The 25277-nt window shown below is 41.3% G+C and overlaps 1 protein-coding gene across 1 annotated transcript; it reads left to right on the top strand.

The window, feature by feature from the left end:
• The first annotated feature begins 11712 nt into the window (after positions 1–11712).
• Positions 11713–24966, top strand: LOC144467414 (macrophage mannose receptor 1-like). Its single transcript, XM_078175994.1, has 6 exons — positions 11713–11749; positions 11963–12334; positions 12817–13256; positions 13735–13840; positions 24024–24395; positions 24956–24966. The coding sequence occupies exons 1-6, from the start codon at positions 11713–11715 to the stop codon at positions 24964–24966; spliced, it is 1338 nt and encodes a 445-aa protein (XP_078032120.1).
• Positions 24967–25277: the final 311 nt, after the last annotated feature.

Below are 25277 nucleotides of genomic sequence, written 5' to 3'. Positions count from 1 at the left end.
CCAGCCTCAGCCAGTTCAGTGTTCATCCATGTGTCAGACCTTGGCTGGAGCAGGCCGATGTTACGCTATGATTAGCCAGTCTGTGTTCGAGGGTGGGCGTTAGCAAAGGGTCAGGTATGAAAACAATTTAGCACTATACAAACTTTAATCATTTTTATGAGGCAGGGTTACACATGATGGATTTCCTCTTCACCCTGACAAGATTTAACTTTAGATATTTTCCGCTTTGAGTGTTGGGCACATTGATGGTGGAATAAAAACATGTAAGTATATTGTGTCTGATGATGGAGTGAAAAGGTCTCAAGCATCACGATGGCGCCTGAACCTTCTTATCCCTCCAAAATCTGTCTCCTTAACGCTCTGTGTCTGCCTTCCTCTGTCTGATTCCCTCTAACCTTCAGGGAGGGGAGGAGGGGAGATGAAAGCAAGGTGGAGTGTGATGGAGCGAGGGAAGGTGAAAACGCAGATGAAAGTGGAGTGCCAGAGGGTAGCGATGGCCTTTAACATGAACTGTGATGGATCAGGAAGCTTAGACCTGAGCATTAAGATGAGCAGGTCAAAGAGACGAGGGAGCAGGTTGTAGAGCCTGAGATGACCAAAGTTGTCCTTGGCGAAAGCTTTATGAAAAAATATCTTCACCTCTGAGGAAACTACCAGGTGGTGTTAAAACATGTTAGTGAAGATGTACAAACATTCTGCCTGTTTCAGGTTAGTGAGTTTAGTTTGTTAACGTAATGATGCTCTTTAGGAACAATCAGTTATCACCCTGTCAGTGTTCACCACCTTCAAGGGAGGTGTGATGATTAAAGCTGAGACCTGCCTGATAACTGCCATGCAAATAAAACCACAGTACATATCAGGCTGTGCATCGTAAAATAACAGGACCTCACACAGGGTCAGGGTGAATATGTGTAGGAATGTCAATATTGTATTTACAGTAACTTAGTTACACCTCAAACACAACAAGGAAATTCCCCCTTCGTCACACCTGCCTTACTTGTGTTTACCTACATTATGTCTATGGCTTCTTCTCAGGTGTGTGTGTGTGTGTGTGTGCGCTGTTGACATCCCTCTGTTTAGACCTTTATTATTTTCATTAGTATAGTACATGATGACATAGAATGGCATATAGGCTAATGTTCACTTGCATGATTTACCTGGGCAGCATACCTGGCACATCGTATGTAGATGTCAAAAGTCCACTGAACAAGTGCCGATATGTGACGAGTTGGGGATGAAAAAAGGTTGATAGAAAAAAGCTCTATGAGGACTTCCTTGTTGATTTTATTTTTTTTGTTTTGTTCATTGTTTTTTAAGAGTTATATATGTATATTATATACACAAACACACATACAGTCACCAAACACTTTATCAGGTACACATGTTCAACTGCTCGTTAATGCAAATGTCTAATCGGCCAATCACGTGGCAGCAGCTCATTAACATTTAGTCATGTAGACATGGTGAAGACGAGCTGCTGAAGTTCAAACAGAGCATCAGAATGATGAAGAAAGGTGATTGAAGTGACTTTGAACGTGGCATGGTTGTTGGTGCCAGACGGGCTGGTCTGAGTATTTACTGGGATTTTCAGCACAACCATCTCTAGGGTTTACAGAGGATGGTCCCAAAAAGAGCAAATATCCAGTGAGCCAAAATGCCTTGTTGATGCCAGAGGTCAGAGGAGAATGGCCAGACTGGTTCAAGATGATAGAAAGGCAACAGGAAGTCAAATAAGCACTGGTTCCAACCAAGGTGTGCAGAAGAGCATCTCTGAAGCAACAACACCTTGTCCAACCTTGAAGCAGATGGGCTACAGCAGCAGAAGACCACACCAGGTGCCACTCCTGTCAGCTAACAACAGGAAACTGAGGCTACAATTCACCAAAACTGGACAATAGAAGATTGGAAAAACCACATTCAGATGGAAGCATGGATCCATCCTGCCTTGTATCAACGCTTCAGGCTGCTGCTGCTGGTGTAATGGTGTGGGGGAGATTTTCTTAGTACCAACTGAGCATGGTTTAAACACCACAGCCTACCTGAGTATTGTTGCTGAGCGTGTCCATCCCTTTATGACCACAGTGTACCCATCTTCTGATGGCTACTTCCAGCAGGAAAACGCACCATGTCACAAAGCTCACATCATCTCAAACATGACAATGAGTTCACTGTACTCCAATGGCCTCCACAGTCACCAGATCTCAGTCCAATAGAGCACCTTTGGGATGTGCTGGAACGGGAGATTCTCATCATGGATCAACTGTGTGATGTCATCATGTCAATATGGACAAAAATGTAAATATATATTATTTAAAAAAAGACACCAGAGAACAGTTAATGAGAACAGATACACAACAGCTGCTAATTTACAGTAGTGGGCAGGAGACTACATCTCCCAGCATGCTGTGGGCACATGAGTATCAGCAAGAGAAGCTGAAGAAACCACGTTCTGTTTAAGTACACATGTTCAAACCTGACGATGTGTCAGCTGATTACAAAGAGAAACTGATCACTGAGCGTCAGTGAAGTCAACACAACAAGAGGACAGACGGAGAGAGAGACGACTCCTTCTGTGCTGGATGGTGATATTTGGGAAATTCATATCACGTTAGCCTGTCTTGGCAACCCATCCCCCATACTCTGCCTCTGTGTCTTGGATTTTAACTCTCACTTTCAGTCTCACACACACACACACACACACACACACACACACACACAGAGGGGATCCTCTTATGGACAAACATCAGATTAGATATAATAAAAGATACTGATCAATAGATGGATTGATAGATTTGGTGATGTGTGAAACAGCGCAGACAGACAGAAGGAGAGGGTGGGGGTATTTTTGGGGAGATGGATGATGTTGGGAATGGCAAACAGAGGAGGAGAAATGGAGGAGCATGTAGACAGGCGGAGAGAGAAGTGGGGGTGAGTTCATATTGGGGAGGGGGGCGGTGGCGGTGGTGGTGGATGGTGGGAGACTAGGCTACATGACGTTTGTTTCCATGGTGATGGTCTCTCTGTCTCCCACACGTAGGGAGATGGTGCTTTAATGTGTGTGTGTTTTTGCGTGTGTGTGTGTGTGTGTGTGTTTAATGGCTTTTTTTGTCAATAAATAACCAAGCTCTTGCTGTTGGCGTAGTGAGCATTTTTATTGATACTACAGTCAAACCGTAGCTGTGAATGATCCCAGTTTGCGCTCCCAGATGCTTCCAGGCTTCACACTGGAGCACGCTGCACATCATGGTTTCCTTTGGTGGAGTGAAGGATGTTTTTTAGTTTACAGACACAACGTACAGCTAATTCCAAACATGGACGACTTTGCTTCCGGTCTTGCCACTGGCAGATGTTCATGTGTTCGTCAGGAGGTTTATTTTGCTGAATTATCAAAGTATTATTTTGGTTTTTAGTTGTCAGTGTTGCGTCTTTCTTTATGGTTCCTACAGTTTGGACTCCCCTGGACAGGAGCACCACATTTAGACATAAAAGTAAACACATATGTCTCTAAAGGGTCGCGGTAATTTTCAGTTTCAGTTTTCAGATCAGTTACAGTGAATGAGTGTGTTTTCCACCTGAGCTCAGTGTTGCTGCCATCGAGCGTTTCACTCACTGATGACTGTAATAAAGGTTAAAAATAGGACTGAGTGGGCCAGTGTTTTACCATTTGGCATGGAAACACTGTGATATGATGGGAGGCTTTTAACTTTATTGAAATATAGACATATAAAAGCTGCAGCCTGGTGACGGACTTGGACAAGAATTGAATTTGGGGGGGTAAGATGCAGGACACTGTGCAAGCCCTGAGATGTCTGTGTGCGATAGACAGCGTGCATGTGTGCACGTACAGTATGTGTGTACACATCTGTCAGTGTTTATGAGGGATGTGATTGTGTGTGTGTGTTGGAGAAACAGCCTGATATCTGTGTGGGGCGTGACCGGCATGGCAAGAGGATCCGACTGTCGCGCCACATCCACCGAGCAGGAGGAGGAGGAGGAGGAGGAGGAGGAGGGAGAGGAGGGGAATGTAGCTTGGGAATGGTCTTGGATCTTGAAGGCAACATCGCCATCTGGTGTCTGAATAAGAAATTAAGAGTGCACATGACAGAGGTGAATCAAATGTAAATGTAAAAGATCAGAATTATGTGATACAGAATTTGGCGCTAAAATACATGCAGACATTAATGCATGATACAGTACACCTTAACATATGTCATTATCTCCATAGCCAACTGCAGTACACACACACACACACACACACACACACACTCACTCAGGCAGACAAAACCAAACACACAATAAATTATAACAGACCAGTATCGTTCATTCAGAGATTGGTGGATTCCTGTGCCACAGTTGGAGCAGATGATTCGGAACAAAAAATTATCGATCCTTAGATGCATCGCGATATGAACGTGGATGATTCTGCATCGAGCCACAAATATCAATAATCGATTATCTAGGAGTGTTTTCACATTTGGTCCTTTTCAGCCCTCTAAGTGGACTCAGAGCAGTGACTCAGCATTTTTTGTGCATATCTGAACACTCCAAGAGAGCTCAGACCTCTCTGAAGCGAGCCGAACATTCACTTAAAGTATGTGGTGCGGTTCACTTAACCTGTGCACTGTGAACACAAAACGCTCCAGGTTCACTTTGCTCTTTGCCGTTGTAATCAGCCCTCTAGATCACATGCTGTTGACCTGGGACGCTCGAAAAAACAGACGTAACCACGTCAGCCTGTAGCGCTTGCGAGGACGCAGGATGAGAAGTAGTTTGGTCCACAGAAGATACTGCACATCTCCAGATGTGGAGTACAGAACACATCAAACAGCAACAGTCTACAGCACAGACACTGAGGTTCTCCTCCAGTTTTAAGTTCATCTGGAAGTGAGGGAGTTCATAACCTCACTGCATTCAAATATACATTATATATAGTGTGAACAGAGAGAGGACTGAGGCCCCATCAGAGCTGAATTTGACCAGAAAGTGAACTGAGTCCTTTTTGAAATGAACTGACAATGTGCACACAGAAAGAACTGAGTCCTTTTTCTGTTGGTCCACTTTTTGGTGCACTTTAAGAGGACTGAGTTTGGTTTGTTTAAAAAGGACTATATGTGAAAACACCCTAACAGCAGGGGCAGTGCAGCACCTGGACAGTCTACACCGAGGACATGCTAGAGTTTACTTGTAAGGGAGCAATCACACCGAGATGAAACACTATGATATGATATATCCTATGATACGGCGCGTCTGACCGGCGTTTAAGCGTCTTTTTAGACGGGCGTTTTTGTAGATGCTTCTTTTTAGACTCGTGTTTTTAGACGCGCATAGACGATGAAAAGTTGAAATATTTTCAACTTTTTTGAGCGTCAGACGCCGGTAGCTAGTGCGTATTGAATAACCACTTCCAGCGTTTCAGGCGTCTTTCATTTCTGTGTGATCACTCCCTAACCCTTGAAATTCTTGGTGTGATATTTGACTCCATCTTTAAGTTTGACAAATAAATAAATGCAGTAGTAAAAGTCAGCTTTTCAACTCCGCACCATTTCCAAAAATCAAGCCATTTCACGCGCTGCAGCACTAACCAATGTAAAACACCTGTGATGACAAACATAACTTTACACTCAGTCTGTTCTACCCCCAAAACTGCACGTCTGGCCTGCTCAGGGTCTTAGCTTTCCCTGGCGTGATGTTAATAAGACTCCCACATGTTATTCTTATACATGCAGGAGACTTAAGGTGCTTTCAAATTAATTCATTCATTATTGCAGCTATTATTGCAAAGCTAACCTGGTCAGGACCAGTTTTTGTTCCAAGTTCAGCCTGAAATAGGTTAAAAAGCACCTTCTTCCGCAGCTCCTTTGAGCAGCATCAGTCTATGTTCAGTGTGAGTCTATGACTGATACAGATTCTCAGCTGAGGGAACATGTTGTAAATGCACTTTATCCAACTTCTTAAGCTGGAAATGCCACTGAACAAAGCCATGCTGATACAGTGGCGCTTTTTCCATGGGAACCTACAGTGCATCAGTGACGCAGACAATCTGGGTAAAACTATTAACCAGAGGTGAGGACTGGGACCATTTCAGACAGTCATTATCACCAAAGGGACAGCAGAGACTAGGTTTCCAAGCAGTAACAATAATGTTCATTAAGTATAAACTAAAAACAAGACTGCCACGCAGCCCTCTTGTTGAGGTCGGGCTGTGTGGACAGTTAGTTCATTCCATAACCAGAAACCATAGATCACCAGGACCATCTGGAAACACAGATAATTATAGAGCAGCAGCCAACAAAGGACTGAAGGACAGTGAAAGTTAAAGGAGCTGATGGGATCATATTTCACTGGAGTTGTACCTTGTTTAATTTTCTGCAAATGGTTTATGTTAATGTGTGTAGTCGCATGCTGTGTAGCTACAGTACATCATTTATAATTTGCCTGAGTTGTTGCATCACTTCATCAAAAATAATAATAATTTTTATTTAAATTTTTATTTAATTGTTTTTCTTTTTTTTGGTGCATTTTTGAAGTTTAAATAATGTTGAAAATACAGAGTTCTGATTTTGACTTCAGAGCAAGTAGTGAGGTTTAAAAATTAGTTTGAAAAATATAAACATGTTTTTGTTTATGTCATATTTTAATGATTAATGAGAGCTGCTGGGTGCTTTGACATGTGGGAAATATTTAATGCTTGATGTCTGAAAGTCTTTTCTGGATTTGAAATATGTGATTGTGTTAATGAGCAGCATCATATCAGCTGTGACTCTCAGCAATGAATTTCTTACAGCGTGTTTTGTGTTTTCTTTTGTAGCAGAGGCCTGTGTGTGTGTGTGTGTGTGTGTGTGTGTGTGTGTGTGTGTGTGTGTGAGAGAGAGAGAGACACTTAATGAAATATGGAGCATTAAAAAAGACTTTCCACTTGTATTAAAACACACACACACACACACAGAAATGATTAAACTTACATTTATGACAGAGTGAGGATCCACTGTAATTATTCCTACCGATCTTAACCTCCACTAAGACTAAACGTGCCTCGATTGTGTAGACGGGGAAATAAAATTCCAGTAGGAGAATTATCAAGTTTCTCTGAGCAGCTTTTTGTGAATACTGAGTTCTTCTTACATATTACAAACTAAAAACCTAAAATGTTTCCCTTCTCCGTATTCCCCTAAATTCTTCATACGCGCAGGTCTAATAACTGTGGCTAGCATGTGTTCCTGTTAGCATCATTAGCACAACTGGGTTTACCCAAAGCTAATTCATGAGCTGGCCAATTAGCTGCACGCTAAAAAATTATTCATTGGGTTTGTGTTTTTATCAGCTGACAACTTATTTTAAGAAGTTGGTCAAATTTAAATGTTATTTATTTTATTTTATTATTTTTTTTACATTTTTAAGTAGAGTGGAATTAAAATAAATAAGTTAGAACATCTTGAATAAAATAGGTTGACCACTCAACCACTAACACCCCTGCAGTTTTGGGCGCCTTCGTATTGGCTTTAATGTAGTGGAGCATTTAGCATTTAAAGATATGTCCAGATATTTTGCTCAGGAGTTGGTGGAAGCCAAAATGAAGCTAAAAGTATATTGAACATTTTTTTTTAAATTAGTCATGTGGCTAGAAATCCAACTCCAAATAAATGTGTCTGCAAGATTTGTAAATTGGCACTTGTTTGCTAACATGTTAGCCTTATCAACTCAATGTTTATGTTTAACTTATTTATGACGGGACAATGCACATTAATTAACATGATTTCTTAAGTCATGTAAATGTTCCAGATTTAGCCATACAGGCTAGTTATCATCTGCAGTCCCTGGCAGGTTGATGGTTTATGTGTATATAAGAAAAAGACATTAAAATAACATGTAAAAGCACAGAAACACAGATGAAATCAGATTGATGGTATGTCCATAGACGAGCACATGAACACAGAACAAACATATAACTATAGACAAAAACACATAATGAGGCACATGAGCAAAAACAAGACATAAGCACTATTAATGAAACAATGACATAACCATATCACTAAACATTAAGAAAGTACTATACAAAATACAACGTACAACACAACATAGACCAAAGCACACAGCTACAAACAAACACACAAAAGCACAAAAGCGAGACATATCCATTAATTCAGATCAGATTAAAAGGCCATAGTATTTAATGTACTTCAGTACTTTATTTTATCACATAATGTTTGCTGCATCTTATTTTTATAAGCAACAACACATTCTTGTTTTCTGTATCATTACATTACAGTGAATAAACTCAAAAAGGGGGAAAGTCCTGAACTGGTGGCGGCAAAAAAGAAACTGCTGCATAAACTTTATTTTGAAGTTTTTTCCCCGCAATCTGCCTATTGATTTTTTTTTTTTTTTTTTCAAAACAGAACAGATACACAGAAACACAACAAAAAAGTAAATAGTAAGTGAAAAAATATGATGATAAAAGTACCAAAAACATGATATAATGGTTGTTAGTCAGACAACTGCCTGTCACATCATAACGTCTGGAATACAAGATCAATCATTCAGGGATATCCGGAGAGTCCAGCTCTCGTATATAGTCAGAAAAAGGGTTCCTACATCATCCAAAACGTCCTTATGAAGCCGTTTATTATGCACCTGATTCTTCCCAGTCTGACAAAATGAAGGACTTCCTTATCTGAAGAGTGTGAAGGGTCCAGTAACCCTCGACAGTGATCTAAATATTCCCCACATTTCAAATGAAAACCACTGTGACAGTCAGAATAGGCGAGAGCCACACAGTGACCACTAGGGGGAGCTCTAAGGTAGTCCATCAGTTTAAATGACACAGAGTCAGGTGCCCAGCTCTCCTCAGAGACAGCTCTGTCCATCTGTTTCCTGCCTCTCAGCCTTGAGACTGACACCATACATAACTGGGAGCTGTCAGCTTTAACTCGCTGGATGAATGAGTTGAGATCAACCAGGAGTTAAAGGTCACTGAAATCCGTCATCTGCCCAAACTCACGTACAGATATCACACACACCAGTCCTGTCAGTGTGATGCAAGCAGTAAGAGATGATGTAGAGCAGGTCATTGCACTGAAATGTTTTATTCTACTGCAGCATTGTAACGACTGGTCCTGCTACACTGCTTGTTATAGTTAGACGCTATTTAGTTTGCTGACATTAATAATGTGGATGACCCTGCAGCAGAAGGTCGCACGCTTCATTTCACCGTCTGATAGTGCAGGAAAATAAGAGCTAGCTGAGCACCAGTGAGATGAAGATGTTAGTTTTACATAATTACTGTAGGATTTCCTGAAACACTTATAGCAAACCAAATATGTGTCTCAGGCTGATGTTGAGTCACGGTGGATCCTCTTTAGATCAGATGTTTCCTGTCCTAGACATTAAAAGAACTTCACAAATAACACACATAAGACTGTTTGTTCTTTAGTGGTGGTATGTAACTAAAAAAAACTTTTTGTAAACACAGTTTTGACTGCAGGGTTTGTTGTATCAGCTACTACTTTAACTCAAAGATACAGTTGGAAACTTTTATAGAAAATAACTTTTTGTACACTCACTGGCCACTTTATTAGGTACACCTTGCTAGTACCAGGTTGGACCCCCTTTTTAATTCTTGGTGTCACAGATTCAACAAGGTGCTGGAAACATTCCTCAGAGATTTTGGTCCATATTGACATGATGACATCACACAGTTGCTGCGGATTTGTCAGCTACACATCCACGATGAGAATCTCCCGTTCCAGCACATCCCAAAGGTGCTCTATTGGACTGAGATCTGGTGACTGTGGAGGCCATTGGAGTACAGTGAACTCATTGTCATGTTTGAGATGATGTGAGCTTTGTGACATGGTGCGTTATCCTGCTGGAAGTAGCCATCAGAAGATGGGTACACTGTGGTCATAAAGGGATGGACACGCTCAGCAACAATACTCAGGTAGGCTGTGGTGTTTAAACCATGCTCAGTTGGTACTAAGAAAATCTCCCCCACACCATTACACCAGCAGCAGCAGCAGCCTGAAGCGTTGATACAAGGCAGGATGGATCCATGCTTCCATCTGAATGTGGTTTTTCCAATCTTCTATTGTCCAGTTTTGGTGAATTGTAGCCTCAGTTTCCTGTTGTTAGCTGACAGGAGTGGCACCTGGTGTGGTCTTCTGCTGCTGTAGCCCATCTGCTTCAAGGTTGGACAAGGTGTTGTTGCTTCAGAGATGCTCTTCTGCACACCTTGGTTGGAACCAGTGCTTATTTGACTTCCTGTTGCCTTTCTATCATCTTGAACCAGTCTGGCCATTCTCCTCTGACCTCTGGCATCAACAAGGCATTTTGGCTCACTGGATATTTTCTCTTTTTGGGACCATCCTCTGTAAACCCTAGAGATGGTTGTGCTGAAAATCCCAGTAAATACTCAGACCAGCCCGTCTGGCACCAACAACCATGCCACGTTCAAAGTCACTTCAATCACCTTTCTTCATCATTCTGATGCTCCGTTTGAACTTCAGCAGCTCGTCTTCACCATGTCTACATGACTAAATGTTAATGAGCTGCTGACACGTGATTGGCTGATTAGCTATTTGCATTAACAAGCAGTTGAACAGGTGTACCTATTAAAGTGGCTGGTGAGTACACATGTACATATATATGTGGGTCCTTATCCCACTTGTTGTGCTCTCATGGCACTGACAGAATCTACCACAGTTGAAAACAACTAGTCAGAGTCAACGAGTCTCCAACACAGCTTGACATGATTGACGTCTCCCAGCAAGCAATAGTCGTGATTTAAACGTATTGGCTATATTTAGCTCCGATTTAGTCTAGCTACATGTAACCCAAATCTAGCCAATTTAATTCTGAAATTGATTAAATGTAATTTTCGCCATTGCAGATGGTGTGCGGTATTATATTCAATCACGTATGGAGAGTCAACAGTAATTAAAATATGTTTATCTCCATTTTTTGGACATGGTCTCTACATAGCCGTATAATTGATGACATCTACACTTTGGCTATGGTTAGACGTCTACCAAATTTTCACTGACAGCCCAAATTCAGCCGTGATTTAGCCTAGACGTCAGGTCTTCATGTAGACGGCTATTAGATGTTTTTTAAACGTTAAAAAATGCTTGCTGGGCTCCGTTAGAGACTCTTCTCATCTTAGGTTTATGTGGTGAGGTCATTAGAAACTCTACGAGACAGGAGTATGATTTTTTTTACAGAATATCTGTCTCATGCACTGCTTGATTGGTATAGTGACAGTATTCACTGACATCTTAATACTAATGTTCAGAATGACAGTTTCTATCAAACGTATGTAAATGTTCTGTCATACAGGTTAACCCTTCTTCACACTAACACCTGCTGCTCTCATGTCTTTGTGTCGTAATGTTCTTAACGACCGAGTTAAAGGTCACACGCTCAATTTCACCGCCTTGATTTGTATGTTTCTACATCCTGTTTTCTAAAGTCAGGAACAAATGAATGACATGTGTTTGCATAATTACTTCAGAGGAGGAGGAGACGCTGAATAAATGAAGGTGAATACTTCACACAGGTTTGAGATGTGTCGGGACAAACTGTGGAAACACGAGCTGGAACTTTCTGAGGTACGTCTGATGATCTTAATGTGTGTATGTATCTTCTTTGATCACAACCTGGGAGTGTTACAGAGATCATGAAACTGCTGAATGTGTTGTGCATGTTCTTATTTCCAGGATGAAGACGACACTGCTGTTTGTGCTCACTCTCTCAGGTCAGAGACATGATTGTGTGTGAGCGTTGTGTGTGAGGCAGTGGGACAGACACACAGATGTAGCTTCAGTGTAGTATCACAGTGCTGAATCACACCGACAGTCTCCAGTAAAAATGATGTGTATGCATTTATTAAAGGTTGTGTTTGCTGCATGATTATTGTGTCACAGTAGGAAACATGAGTGTAAATGAACAACAGTGCTTTATCCATCAGGGCTGTGTGCTCTGTCTACAAACATCATCAGAGAGTACCACTATGTGAAGATGTTAAAGACCTGGGCTGAAGCTCAGAGCTACTGCAGAGACACCTTCACTGACCTCGCCACTGTGCACGACAAAGAGGACAACGACAGGCTGATGAGAGTCCAGGAAGGCCACGGAAAATACGCCTGGATAGGGCTTTATGATGACATTAAAGGATGGAAGTGGGCGCTGGGAGATAAAGACCTCAACGATGAATTTAGCAACTGGAGGGAAAATGAGCCAAACAATAGGGCTCGCCGGTTGAACTGCGTTTTTGTATCACAACGAGGGTTATGGTTTGACGTGAACTGTGGGGGTAGACGTCCTGCAGTCTGCTATTCAGGTAAGAAAAAAGACTCATTTCTTTTCTTTAGCCTCATGTTTATCATCTTGAAGACATGCCTGACCACTGTTTTTATTTGTATTTTATCCTGTTGTTTGTGCAGTGTTGTCTGTTTTGATTTTATCAAGATATCCAATGTTTTTTTAAGTTTACCCACACCCTCTTATTCATGTCCATGGTGTCATTTTGATTATGACAGCAGATGAGATACGGGGCTGGACAGCCACATAAAAGGTTCACAGGCTGATTCAATGCAAAAAAAAAAGTCAATTTATTGAGGACATCCGTGCACAAAAGAAAACGTTTCAGTCCTGGACTTCCATAGGTGCTCCCTGGTGAAAGTGCAGGACTGAAACGTTTGCTACTTCTTTGTGTGTGTTTGTGTGTGTGTGTGTGAAACGGGGCTTTAGTATCTAGTGTCATTCTGTGGGGCAAAATGCCCGTGCACAGCCCAACCTGTTGTCCTTTCTGCTTTCTTTCAGAAAAAGGTCCTTCCAGGTACATTTTAGTGGAAACTCAGATGACTTGGATGGAGGCTAGGAGACACTGTAGGTCCAGCTACACGGACCTCGCCACCGTGAGGAACAGGTCTGAAAATAACGAAATCACCTCACTGCTGCCAGACAGAAGCTGGATTGGTCTCTACAGGAGGTCCTGGGTTAACTGGTCTGACGAGACCCCCAGGACCTTCAGTAACTGGCACACGAAGCAGCCCGTCAACAGTGGGGGGACTATGAGATCATGTGTCGTCGTCAACACAACCACAGGGACATGGTTTAACGCCCACTGTGAGGAAAAGAACCATTTCATCTGTCAAACGGTGTCTTATCCACCTACTCAGCACAAAACAACCCTGAAGTTAAAGTTCCGGTCTGAGGCGGACCTGAATGACCCGGCTGTTCAGCAGCAGATGTTAGAACAGGTACTGTTCAAATCTGTTAAATTATAACACTATCCCTGGTAATGAGTTCGGCTCGGGTTGTTGGAGTGTCAGGGATTCACACCTGAACGGTAATGGCTGCCACTCAGTCCTCCTTTAACAACCCTAAACCTTATATTAAAAGCCTGGGTGATGAACGACTGAACGATGTGTAGCATCTCTCAGGTGTGTCTCAGTGTCAAGAAAGGCCCAGGTGAGCTTCCTGCCCCGTAGACTCTGCTCCTCACCTGGGTCCAAGTGTTAGACCTCCTGTCATCGTCCCTTCCACACATATAAACACAGTTTAAATTTGTCAAGTTTGCTCATATGTTCCTGGTTTTGGAAAGAAATTAAAAAGACACCAGCTCTCACTCAGTGTTTGTGCTCTTGTTCAATGAAAAAAAAATCACAGGAAGGTAAGAAAGGAGGTTGTGATGATGTGATATTCACAGATTTTACTTTTATGTCTCGAACCTTACAGCTGCACGCTAAACTGGAGAAACGTGGATTATCAGACTTTAAACTCCGCTGGATTCAGACAGATGGGCAGACGTTTCACAAGGAAGAGAAGAAGAAGAAAGACAAAGGTATTCCCTGTTGGGTTTTTCTAAATAGTGGAGATTTGTTTTTGTGGCTTTGTTACTTTAATGAAATATTCAAAGCAACAGCTCAACATTTTGGCGAATGTGTGTATTTGCTTTCATGCTGAAAGTTGGATGAGAAGGTTGATAACACTCTCATATGTGTACAGTCAGAATAAGCAGCTGGTAGCTTGGCACAAAGACTGGCAACTAGGCAAACTAAAAAAAACCTGGCCAACTGCACAAGATCATGAGACTGATATGATGATCAGTGAGCTTAAGGCTGCGTCCACACCTGCCCTGTTTGGTTCATTTTACTCAAACTCAAGTTCCTTTGCCCCCTCAGTGCGGTTCATTTGGGCAGGTGTGAACACAGCAATCACACTCAGGTGTGCACCAAAACAACCAGACCGAGACCTTCTTGAAGAGGTGGTCTCAGTCTGGTTACAAATGAATATATCATATTGCCTTTTACAGGGTCGTATGGCTGAGCGATCACTGCACAGAGGACATCGTGGCCTTCAACACATTTACCTGCTGCTGTAACATGATGTCATCGAGTTTCACTACATATGTTCTACATTATCTAATGGCTGTGTGTGTCCATATGTTTGGTTGCATGCTGTGTGTACAGTACATTATATTTACATATCATTTGTCTGTGTTGTTGCATCACTTACAGCTCATTACCACAGATTATTATTAGTTAAAATGCATGTTTGACAGTTGTATTTTTTTTGCATGTTTGCAGTTAAAAATGTTTTATATGCAGAGTTTTAATTAAGTTTGAGAAATATAAAAATGTGTTTGTTAAAGTCATATTTAAATGTTTTATAAGCACTTGCTGAGTCCTTTTAAATTTCAAAACTTTAATGTTTCTCAGTCTTCTTCTGGCTTTGAAAAATGTGATTCTGTTTATGGTCGCTATCAGAGATAACTATCAGTTGTGAGTCTCAGCAGTTAATATTTTATAATGTTTTTCATCTTGGATTTGTAGCAAAAGCCTTTTTATTGTGTGATACTTTAATAAATATGAAACAATAAAACAAGACTCTGAGCTTGTATTAAAACACACACACAAAGCAGGAGAGAAAGCAATGATTGAAATTAGGCTTTTGGAACAACAACGATCTGCTGTAATTATTAACAGGCTACAGTCTGACTTCCTGTTACATTTAGAGTTGATTTTAAGCTCCTCCTCCTTGTATACAAAGCCCTACATGGGCTGGGACCGAGCTACATCGCTAACTCCCTTGTTATATGGATATGGAACACACTACCTATAGATCTCAGAGAAGCTGCTCGCTAAATATTTAACAGAAAGCTAAAAACTAATCCATTCACTTTAGACTTAAACTCACTCTGACTTTCTGATACAGGTCGGAAACTTTATATTTTTACTCTTCACACTGCTGCAACTCTTTTAACATCTTATCTTTATGCCCATTCTGTCTATTTTCATGTGAAGCACTCAGTACTTACACTGCCCTTATTGTAAAGACCGCTGTGCTGCATTTCTTGTATGTAGGGCGCTATATAAATAAAGTTTACTAGTCCATACCCATTGAGTGCACAGTTGCCCACGTACAGTTTCACATGGTGTGTGTTTGGGATACAGGTTATTGCAGATTAAATAGTCAACTGAACCCACTAAGAAGAGCAATGTATTCAGACAGAGTGTTTGTGAATTTGATAGTACGATTGCTTTATTGAAAGTACAGTAGTACCATTGCCAATAGTGGGATAGTTAGTGGGCTAAAACTGTACATTAGTAGTTGAGGTAAAAACATTGGTCCACAGGGGGAGCCACAGCGATCGGTCGCATTTTAGCCATTTTGAAGCATTTTTCTGTTGTTATAGCGCCACCCAGTTGCCAATTAGAGTTAAATTTCTCCAGTCACCTTGAGGCGTCCTGTTATACATATCTACCAAGTTTAGTAAAAATCCATATGGCGGTTAGGCCTAGATAAGAAATGAGCTCTCTAGCGCCCCCATTTTGTTTGATGGGGTCAATAATGGAGGGGTCCCCTCAGATTATGTGTGGTCATATGCCTACAAAGTTGCGTGGTGATGGGTGAAACCCTTGAGATGTTATACACCTTTATGTGATGAGCCACGCCCTCCGCAATATTCATTGCCTTATAGAAGCTCAGTTTTAGTAAGTTTTCCAACTTTTGCCAAGAGGGAACTTTAGATATTGGTCCCTAGATTATGTTCACCCAGTTTCATGCAGATCGCTCAAACTTCCTAGGAAGAGATCCATTTGAAGTGTTTTTCAAAAAATTCAAAATGGCGGAAAATCTATATAAGCGGAAGTTATGGGTTCTTGAGGCAAATGTGTTCCTCATGAGGAGAGGCATCTCTGTGCAAAGTTTCATGTCTCTACGACATACGGGGCATGAGATATGCCCATTCAAAGTTTGACATTTCAATGGGTTGCTATAGCGCCCCCCTTTGGCCAATTGATGTAATATTGCTTCATTGGCATCCTCCCATGACCCTCTACCACTGTGCCAAATTTCACATGGATTGACCAAGTCAGTGAGGAGAAAAACGTGGAACAGACACACACACAGAGTTTTCGTCATTATATAATAAGATTATTATTGTTGTCTTAATGACAAGAACTCTACCACAGGTTGTAAAAATAGTGGATGTAGCTACCATGACGTCACCCATTGGTTTCTGGACTCCAATTTTGGCATTTCAGCCGTCGCCATCTTGGTTATTTTAAGCTAGAAGTGTCTATATTTGGGCGAGAGAGACGGTGGAGCTGTGGAGGAGCGAGGGGTGGATCTGACTAAGAAGCCAAGGACACTATCTGCAGACAGCCTGTTACTCATGTCATGTCCTTCATTTGTTTGTAAAAACAAAAAAACAAAAAAACACCCCTGTACAGTTGTCATGAATGTTGAAATTAGCTTTAGAGACATTCATTCCTTGGGTGTCAATGAAGACTGACTGGTCTCTGGAGTCAGCCTCAAGCAGCTGTTCAAAGAACTGCACTTTTTGGCACTTGGTGTTGGCTTCATTTTTCTGTCCCAGAGGTTACAGATGTGTTTACACAGAGTAAAATAAGATAAAGGTAAAATGTACTTGTAATATTACGCAATGCATGAGTTAACAACATGAATCCATCAACAAACCTTGAATTTCACTGTGACAACTTTAAAGATTCCATTAGTTTTTATTGTCTCTCTTGGATGACAAAGACTTTCAGTAATGAGTGGATCTTCAAGCGTTTAAAAATATGTATTAATTTCAAACGGATTATGTGAGCTACATATATACTAATCCTCACTTTGAGAACAAAAGCATTGTGGAGCGTCGTTCTTTTACAATCAACAACGTGAAGCCAAACACAGACCACAGAGTCAGGAAGAAAGAGGTAAAAATGGGGTTTTATTGTCAGGATGATGAACGTGGCTGTAGGGAAAATCCAGGCGATGGAGGCTGAGGAGAGTGGGTTGATGGCAGGGAGGCAGAGTTGGAGGGGTTTGGCTGGCTGTGAATGTGGCAGAGGAACAAACAGGCAGGCGGGTGGTGATCCTATGACACAGGGAAACACAAGGCAAGTATCCATGAAAAAATACACAACAAAGTCTGGGTTGAATTCACAAGCCAACAGAGGCCTGAGGTGTGACTGTGCCACAGTGGTAGACTCAACAAAGAGAGGACTGGAGAGGAGAGCTGGTGTTTTCTACTGCAGGGCTGATTACTGGATGGATCTCAGGTGAGCAGCAGAGAACAGGTGACTTCAATGAATGTCATCAGGAACCCAGGAGAGTGAAGGAGTGGCCACGCCCACAGCACAGACACACAGAGGCTGAATCCAAATGTCCACCCTCTGGACCTGCAGACTGAGCCCTCGCAGACTGCAGTTATACGTAGTGTGACGCTGATAGACAGCCCTCGAGACTGTTTTACTCGTTGCCGTGGAAACATTCAACTATCGCTGCTGTCATATTCATATATATGTCATATAAGTTGATGAACAGTGTTGAACTCATCTGTCCCTGCAGATAACAAGATATAAGTCCCATGTATAACCTTTTTTGTGACTGAACAAAAATGTATTCATACATCTCTACATAACAGGCTACACATGTTAAAAAACAGATGTGTGTAAATAAGGACTATAACTCAATAAATTGGGCATTACTGACTTGTTTTCCAGCCATTTTAGCTGCAATAATAAAATGTATTGTCAGTCCCTCTACACTCTATACTTATACATATCTCTGTATCATGATGTGGTTGAATATTATTTCTGGCCCACACAATTCAAGTAGCATTTTGATAGTCATAACTATCAATAAGTATTTTACACAATTATACGTGGGGGTTTTCGGCAACTGAAAGAAACACAACGTCACGTCTGTATTGTAATGAATAAAGGCCCATTTATGCTCAACGTTAAATACGGATCTGGATACGGACGGAGCCTTCTGTCCGTGCTCTGCGTTCATTTCGTCTGTATTTCTGCACGTTTCCATAAAGCTTACGGATACGGGCCAAACGGAGCAGTACCACCGGAAACCGTGGGGGCAGTGTTGCTGTCACTACCCGATACGTAGCTCTAGTGAGACACGAAAAAGAAATAACAATTTAGTTTCTCTCATCGGCAGTACTAGAGAAAAGAATTCTCCATCCTCCAGTCGCGATGTATTTAACGGCTTCACCGACCACCGCCTCCTACAACGCTGCCTCTGTTTTTGTCTTTTATGCAAGAGGTACATTATCAATATCTGCTCCACAGTCGCCATGTTTGTTTTTGAGTTTGTTGTTGTCATAAACTTTTGACGCTGGGCTGCCCCCTGGTGGAAATATTGATTAACATCCATGCCAATGTAAAGGATGCATGGAAGTATGTGGGCAGTGACGGTAACATCGTTTGAAACGGACGTATACATTTTTGTACGTAAAGGGAGCATAAATGAGCCTTTACGGGTTATTCAATCAGTGAAGTCTGCTGAAGTCTGCACCCCAAGTGGACTCTCTGGAAGTCTGTACAAAGTCCGCTTGAGGCCCCCGTGGACTGGATGAATTGTGGATTTGGACATTCCTCAGCACTTCCCGGGAACGCGCCCGCAAAGTCCGCGAGTCTGCAATTGTGATGAAGTCTGGACATTTGGATTCAGCCAAACCAGTGACACAGCCAGGGCTGTGATCCTGTGGGCTACAGCAACACTAAACCCCTGAGCTTGCCTGAGAAGGACTAAATGCACAAAGCTGCTATTTTTAAATATCCCATGGAGAGAGACTCTCACTGCAGCCTGTTCTATTTTGTTGTGAAAATGTGGGCGTGCAGCCTCGTTCTGTGGACGATAAACCAGGTGCAGACTTCCATCTGTGTCACCGCTGATGAGGAAATACAGCGAGTGCTGGACGGAGCAGTGAGTGACAACAACCCCGCCCACATTTAAGAGGACTGTCTGAACACACCGAGGGTCTAGGTACCATGTCTGAAGGCTTACTGCTGGCTCCAAAGGTGCTGGACTGAAAGGGTTTAGTTCATCTCTTCACTACACAGCCTCTCACATTTCATTAGTTTCAACAAGGCTGCATCGAGAAAGAAAACAGTGCTGGGTGAAAAAAAAAAAACAGATTAATTCGAATGAGACCTCTCCATTGATGCACAGAGGTGCCAATGTGGAGGACTTTGGCAAAAAAATGCAGCATTGTCCACCAAAAATGTTGAATGTGACTCAGCTCTTGTCGCAACACAATGCAGCGTCCTCTGCTGAGAGACTGCGTGTTAATGACTGTGACCTGCCTGTCACCTTTAGTTTGCTTACAGTAATAATATGAATGACCTGCAGCAGAAGGTCACACGCTTCATTTCACCACCTGATAGTGCATGAAAATCAGAGTCCAAGCTCTGTTCGCACCAGCCAGTGAGATGAAGATGTTGGTTTTACATAATTACTTCAGGATGTCCTGAACCACTCACAGCAAACCAAATATGTGTCCCTGTCTGAGAAAATATAATGTTGAGACTGCATGTCAGAGAAGGACATCACGTCAGTCTTGTAACATTATATACTGCATTTATAAAGCACCTTTATCCAAAACTGGAGGGCAGGTGCTGTCCGAGTATGTACAGTTTGGAGTTTAGTGTCTTGCCTGAGGACACTTTGACATGTGGACAAACACAGTACTTTCCAGTAAGATAAAGTCTGCCATAAAAAACACTCCCCTCTAAACACTAAGTGCAAACAATCATCATGTAACAAGCAATAATAATACGGGCTATATCTTTAGTTTCACCTGAATCATTGTAACTTAAGTTACACGTCAGTTCACATCAGACTTAGGTGTTTTAACAATTAATTTGATATCTGCTCAGCTGGCACAGACATACATGACTTCAGTCAGGGTATCACTGGATACTTTGTAATTCATTTGTAATTTAAAAACAGACCAAACTGAGAGATTTAAACCAAAAGCAAGAAACAAGAACACAGAGACATTTTTCCTTTTTTGTAGCAGAATCAAAAAAACAAAAAACAAATCCAAAGCGGCCTGTTTTTGGTTTATGGCAATTCCTATTTTCCTTTATCATTTTAAGATGAAAAACAGAAGTCACTTGTTTTTTTCGTTTCATTTTAAACCAAAAACAGAACAGAAAATGAAATCAGATTCAGATTCAGATTCAGAATACTTTATTAATCCCCGGGGGGAAATTGTTTTTGTTCCAATGCTCCGTGCAAAGTAGAAATAGAAATACAGCATGAATGGAAACAAGAGATAACGATGAAGATATAAATAAGATACTAAAATAGACAATGAAATAAATAAAATAAAATATTAAAGTAGACAATGAAATAAATAAAATAAAATATTAAAGTAGACATTAAAATAAAATAAAATAAAATAAAATATTAAAGTAGACAATAAAATAAAATAAATAATAAAATAGTAAAGTAGACAATCTGAAATATATACAATATACAATGAAATGGTTGTAGCATTATAAATGAAATAAGAATGAGTAATTATATTGTGTGTTTTGTTTTATAAATAGCCAAATGAGTCCGATCATCAGAGGGAGGAGTTGTACAGTTTAATGGCCACAGGTAAGAATGACTTCCTGTGGCGCTCAGTGGTGCATTTAGGAGCAATCAGTCTCCTCAGTGCTCCTTTGTTCGACCAGAGCGTTGTGGAGAGGGTGAGAGCCATGCTGAAGTATCGCCTGCACCTTCGACAGCATCCTCCTGTCTGACACTGCTGTCAAAGGGTCCAGCTCCACCCCCACAACGTCACTGGCCTTTCTGATCAGCTTGTTGAGTCTGTTGGCATCGGCTACTCTCAGTCTGCTGCCCCAGCACACCACAGCAAACAGAATAGCACTGGCCACCACAGACTCATAAAACATCCTCAGCATAGTCCGGCAGATGTTAAAGGAGCGGAGCCTCCTCAGAAAATAGAGGCGGCTCTGTCCCTTCTTGTAAAGGACTTCAGTGTTCTTAGTCCAGTCCAGTTTATTGTCAATGAACACACCCAGATACTTGTAGTGTTCTACGATGTCCACGTTATGCCCCAGGATGGAAACTGGGGTCACTGGTGTCCTAGTTCTCCTCAGATCCACCACCAGCTCTTTTGTCTTTGTTGTGTTGAGCTGCAGGTGCTTCAGCTCACACCATGAGACATGGTGTATTTGTTGTTGTTTTTTTTTGAATGAAAAAAAATGAAATGCCAATTTTGTTTTTTGCTGATTCCTTTTCGCCATTTCTCCCTTTGAACAGACACAGTGGACGGACAGGGAGTGGAAGTGAAGTGTAAAAAAATCAAGTTATTTATCGCACAGTCAAAAGGGCACATCACATGACATCATGAATACAGATTACAGTATTATGTAGGCCTATGTAACGTGTAACTCAGCCTACGTCAGTCCTACCTCTCCAACAGAACCTTCTCTGTTGCCCTGGGTAATGTCTCTTCTTCCTCAGCCCAGTTGAGGTGTGGGGTCCCTCAAGGCTCTGTACATGGTCCTCTTCTGTTTTCCATATACATGCTACCTCTTGGCCAGGTTATCCAGACTCATGATGTGCTTTACCATTTCTATGCAGATGACACTCAATTGTACATAAAAACCACAGATTCTTGCAGCCTATCTAATCTCTCATCTTGCCTCTCTGACATTAAATCCTGGATGTCCCAAAACTTCCTCAATTCAACGATGATAAATCGGAAGTCATTCTGTTCGGTCCCCTAAAGTTCATTAACTCCGCTGGTGCTAATCTGGGAGAGCTGTCAAAGAATATTAAGCAGGCTGCCTGGAATCTAGGTGTGATTTTTGATGCCAAACTCTGTTTTAATAATCAAGTCAAAAGTCCTGTTCAGTCTTGTTTCTTTCAGCTCAGGATGATTGCGAAAATTAGGTCATTTCTATCGCTCACACACCTACAAAAAGTTATTCATGCTTTTATTTATTCGCAACTTGATTACTGCAATGCACATTACTCAGGTATTAGTCAGAGCTCCATCCGTCATCTCCAGTTGGTCCAAAATGCTGTTGCCCAACTTATTACTGGGACAAAGAGGCAAGAGCACATCACCCCTGGGCTTGCCTGCCTACACTGGCTCCCTGTTAGTTCTCTAATTGATTTTAAAATTTTATTACTCACTTTTAAGGCCTTAAATGGTCTAGCGCCAACATATATTACAGACTTACTGACGTGTATGTGCCCTCTCGTCCATTGAGATCCGCGGATGGAGCCCTGCTGGTTACTCCCAGCTCGCAGTTTGTGACAAACGGAGATTGTGCTTTTGCTGTTAGAGCCCCCACACTCTGGAATGCGGAGGCACACTAAGTCCCTTGCCTTTTTTAACTCTCGTCTTAAAACCTTTCTCTATGTAAAAGCGTTTGTGAATGTTTGACTGCTTTTAATTTATACTGTTTAAATTAGTTTTTTTGTATTTATTCATTTGAACTGTTTTCTGCTTCTTGTTTGTCAGTCTTTTAGTCACTTGCCATGTCTGTTTTACCTTATTTGGTTTTATCTCTTCTTGTTAAGCACTTTGTAACATTGTTCAGAAAAGTGCTCTATAAATAAAGAATATTATTATATTATTATTATGATATTATTATAACTTGTTGTTAGCAAGGTTATCATAAACACTAATTATTTTTCAGATTCAGTTTTACATACAAAGCATTTCTAGAATATGATGCATGACAGCACATAAAATAGTTCATCACTTCCACCAGTGCATTTTTTTTTATTTTTTTTTTGCTACTTTATTTTTCTTTATTTTTTGTTAATTTTGTTTAATAAAAAAATGAAAGAAAAGATGTTTTAAATAGCCACACACTTTAACTTAATTTTTGGGTTTCATGATTGTAGTATTACTACTTCTACAGTAATTATCTTATACTGATGTTCATAATTATAACACATATGTAAATGTATGAACCCTCCAAATGGCTCTGTAATAAACTGTAGTGTCTGTCTGCGTCTCCCCCAGTGCATGCTGGGATAAGCTCCAGCCTCCAGAGACCCTGAATAAGCAGCACTGGATAGACGGACATTTAATCTGACTGTTATCAGACAGGTTAACCCTTCTTCACACTAACACCTGCTGCTCTCATGTCTTTGTGTCGTAATGTTCTTAACGACCGAGTTAAAGGTCACACGCTCAATTTCACCGCCTTGATTTGTATGTTTCTACATCCTGTTTTCTAAAGTCAGGAACAAATGAATGACATGTGTTTGCATAATTAATTCAGAGAAGGAGGAGACGCTGAATAAATGAAGGTGAATACTTCACACAGGTTTGAGATGTGTCGGGACAAACTGTGGAAACACGAGCTGGAACTTTCTGAGGTACGTCTGATGATCTTAATGTGTGTATGTATCTTCTTTGATCACAACCTGGGAGTGTTACAGAGATCATGAAACTGCTGAATGTGTTGTGCATGTTCTTATTTCCAGGATGAAGATGACACTGCTGTTTGTGCTCACTCTCTCAGGTCAGAGACATGATTGTGTGTGAGCGTTGTGTGTGAGGCAGTGGGACAGACACACAGATGTAGCTTCAGTGTAGTATCACAGTGCTGAATCACACTGACAGTCTCCAGTAAAAATGATGTGTATGCATTTATTAAAGGTTGTGTTTGCTGCATGATTATTGTGTCACAGTAGGAAACATGAGTGTAAATGAACAACAGTGCTTTATCCATCAGGGCTGTGTGCTCTGTCTACAAACATCATCAGAGAGTACCACTATGTGAAGATGTTAAAGACCTGGGCTGAAGCTCAGAGCTACTGCAGAGACACCTTCACTGACCTCGCCACTGTGCACGACAAAGAGGACAACGACAGGCTGATGAGAGTCCAGGAAGGCCACGGAAAATATGCCTGGATAGGGCTTTATGATGACATTAAAGGATGGAAGTGGGCGCTGGGAGATAAAGACTTAAACGATGAATTCAGCAACTGGAGGGAAAATGAGCCAAACAATATGATGTCCAAGCAGGGCTGCGTCGTGATGACACAGGACGGGTTTTGGGATGACAATAGCTGTATGAGAACTCGTCCTGCAGTCTGCTACAATGGTAAGAGAGGTCTGTTTATTGGTGCAAGTTGCTTTATTAAAACTCAGCACAAATGAAATTTTCACAGGGAAGTCAAAACCTGAAGCAGAAACTTCATTTAACATAAATTATAACTTAAATTTAAACGAGGGCTGTAAAGTGATTTAAAATATTAATCTAATTAATGACATGCTCTGTCATTATTAATCTAAATGAATCGCATACATCAACTGTTGCAGTGAAAGTATTTAAAGAAATTAAAACTCAACTGAATTTTGGCAAATGTGTCATAAAGCTGCTGGATTTTGGACTCAGTTGTCCCCGTGTCCTCCACATCCAAAACTGGTCTGCAGTACATTTTGCAAGGCAGTTAGTTAGTCAGTACAGGCACATCCAGACTTTACCATATTTGCAGACCAGTGTTGTGTGTTACAGTAACGTAACTACTTTTATTGGGTAAAAAGTAGTGTAACGCGTTACTACTGAAAATATGGTAACGGAACGTAGTTACTTTGTCAGTTGGACACAACGTTACTTTTTCCGGGGACAGATTTGACGGTGACACTGCCTGTCTGCCTCAGCTGCGCACTAGGCAGGAACTGTGACAGTTGCCATGTCAACAGTACAGACAGGAGCGCCAAAATCAAGAATCGTATGAGGAATATGGAAGATACACACGCCTCCTCTGATTATTTTAACGGTTTGTCAACCGAAGACAGGTTAGCTTATTGTAATAAGCTAACAATTAGCAACGGAGTGAGGTTTCCTGACCCGTACTTAATGTTGGGTTAGTGGGTCACTGACCCAACGAAATGGCCTAAGCTACAGTGGCCGGACATTTTTTTATATTTTGTGGAGAAACCCGGCGTTTATACGCATGAAAAACTCAAGGCATATAAATCC

The sequence above is a fragment of the Epinephelus lanceolatus genome, chromosome 16 (assembly GCF_041903045.1).
Source record: "Epinephelus lanceolatus isolate andai-2023 chromosome 16, ASM4190304v1, whole genome shotgun sequence".
NCBI lineage: Eukaryota > Metazoa > Chordata > Actinopteri > Perciformes > Serranidae > Epinephelus > Epinephelus lanceolatus.
This window is presented reverse-complemented; position numbering and strand designations above follow the sequence as displayed.

Bases quoted from the DNA above. Each gene is read 5' to 3' on its own strand.
- LOC144467414 (XM_078175994.1), top strand. From the start codon at position 11,713: ATGAAGACGACACTGCTGTTTGTGCTCACTCTCTCAG. The intron at 11,750-11,962 runs GTCAGAGACATG...TTTATCCATCAG, and splicing joins GTTTGTGCTCACTCTCTCAG to GGCTGTGTGCTCTGTCTACA. The intron at 12,335-12,816 runs GTAAGAAAAAAG...GCTTTCTTTCAG, and splicing joins TCCTGCAGTCTGCTATTCAG to AAAAAGGTCCTTCCAGGTAC.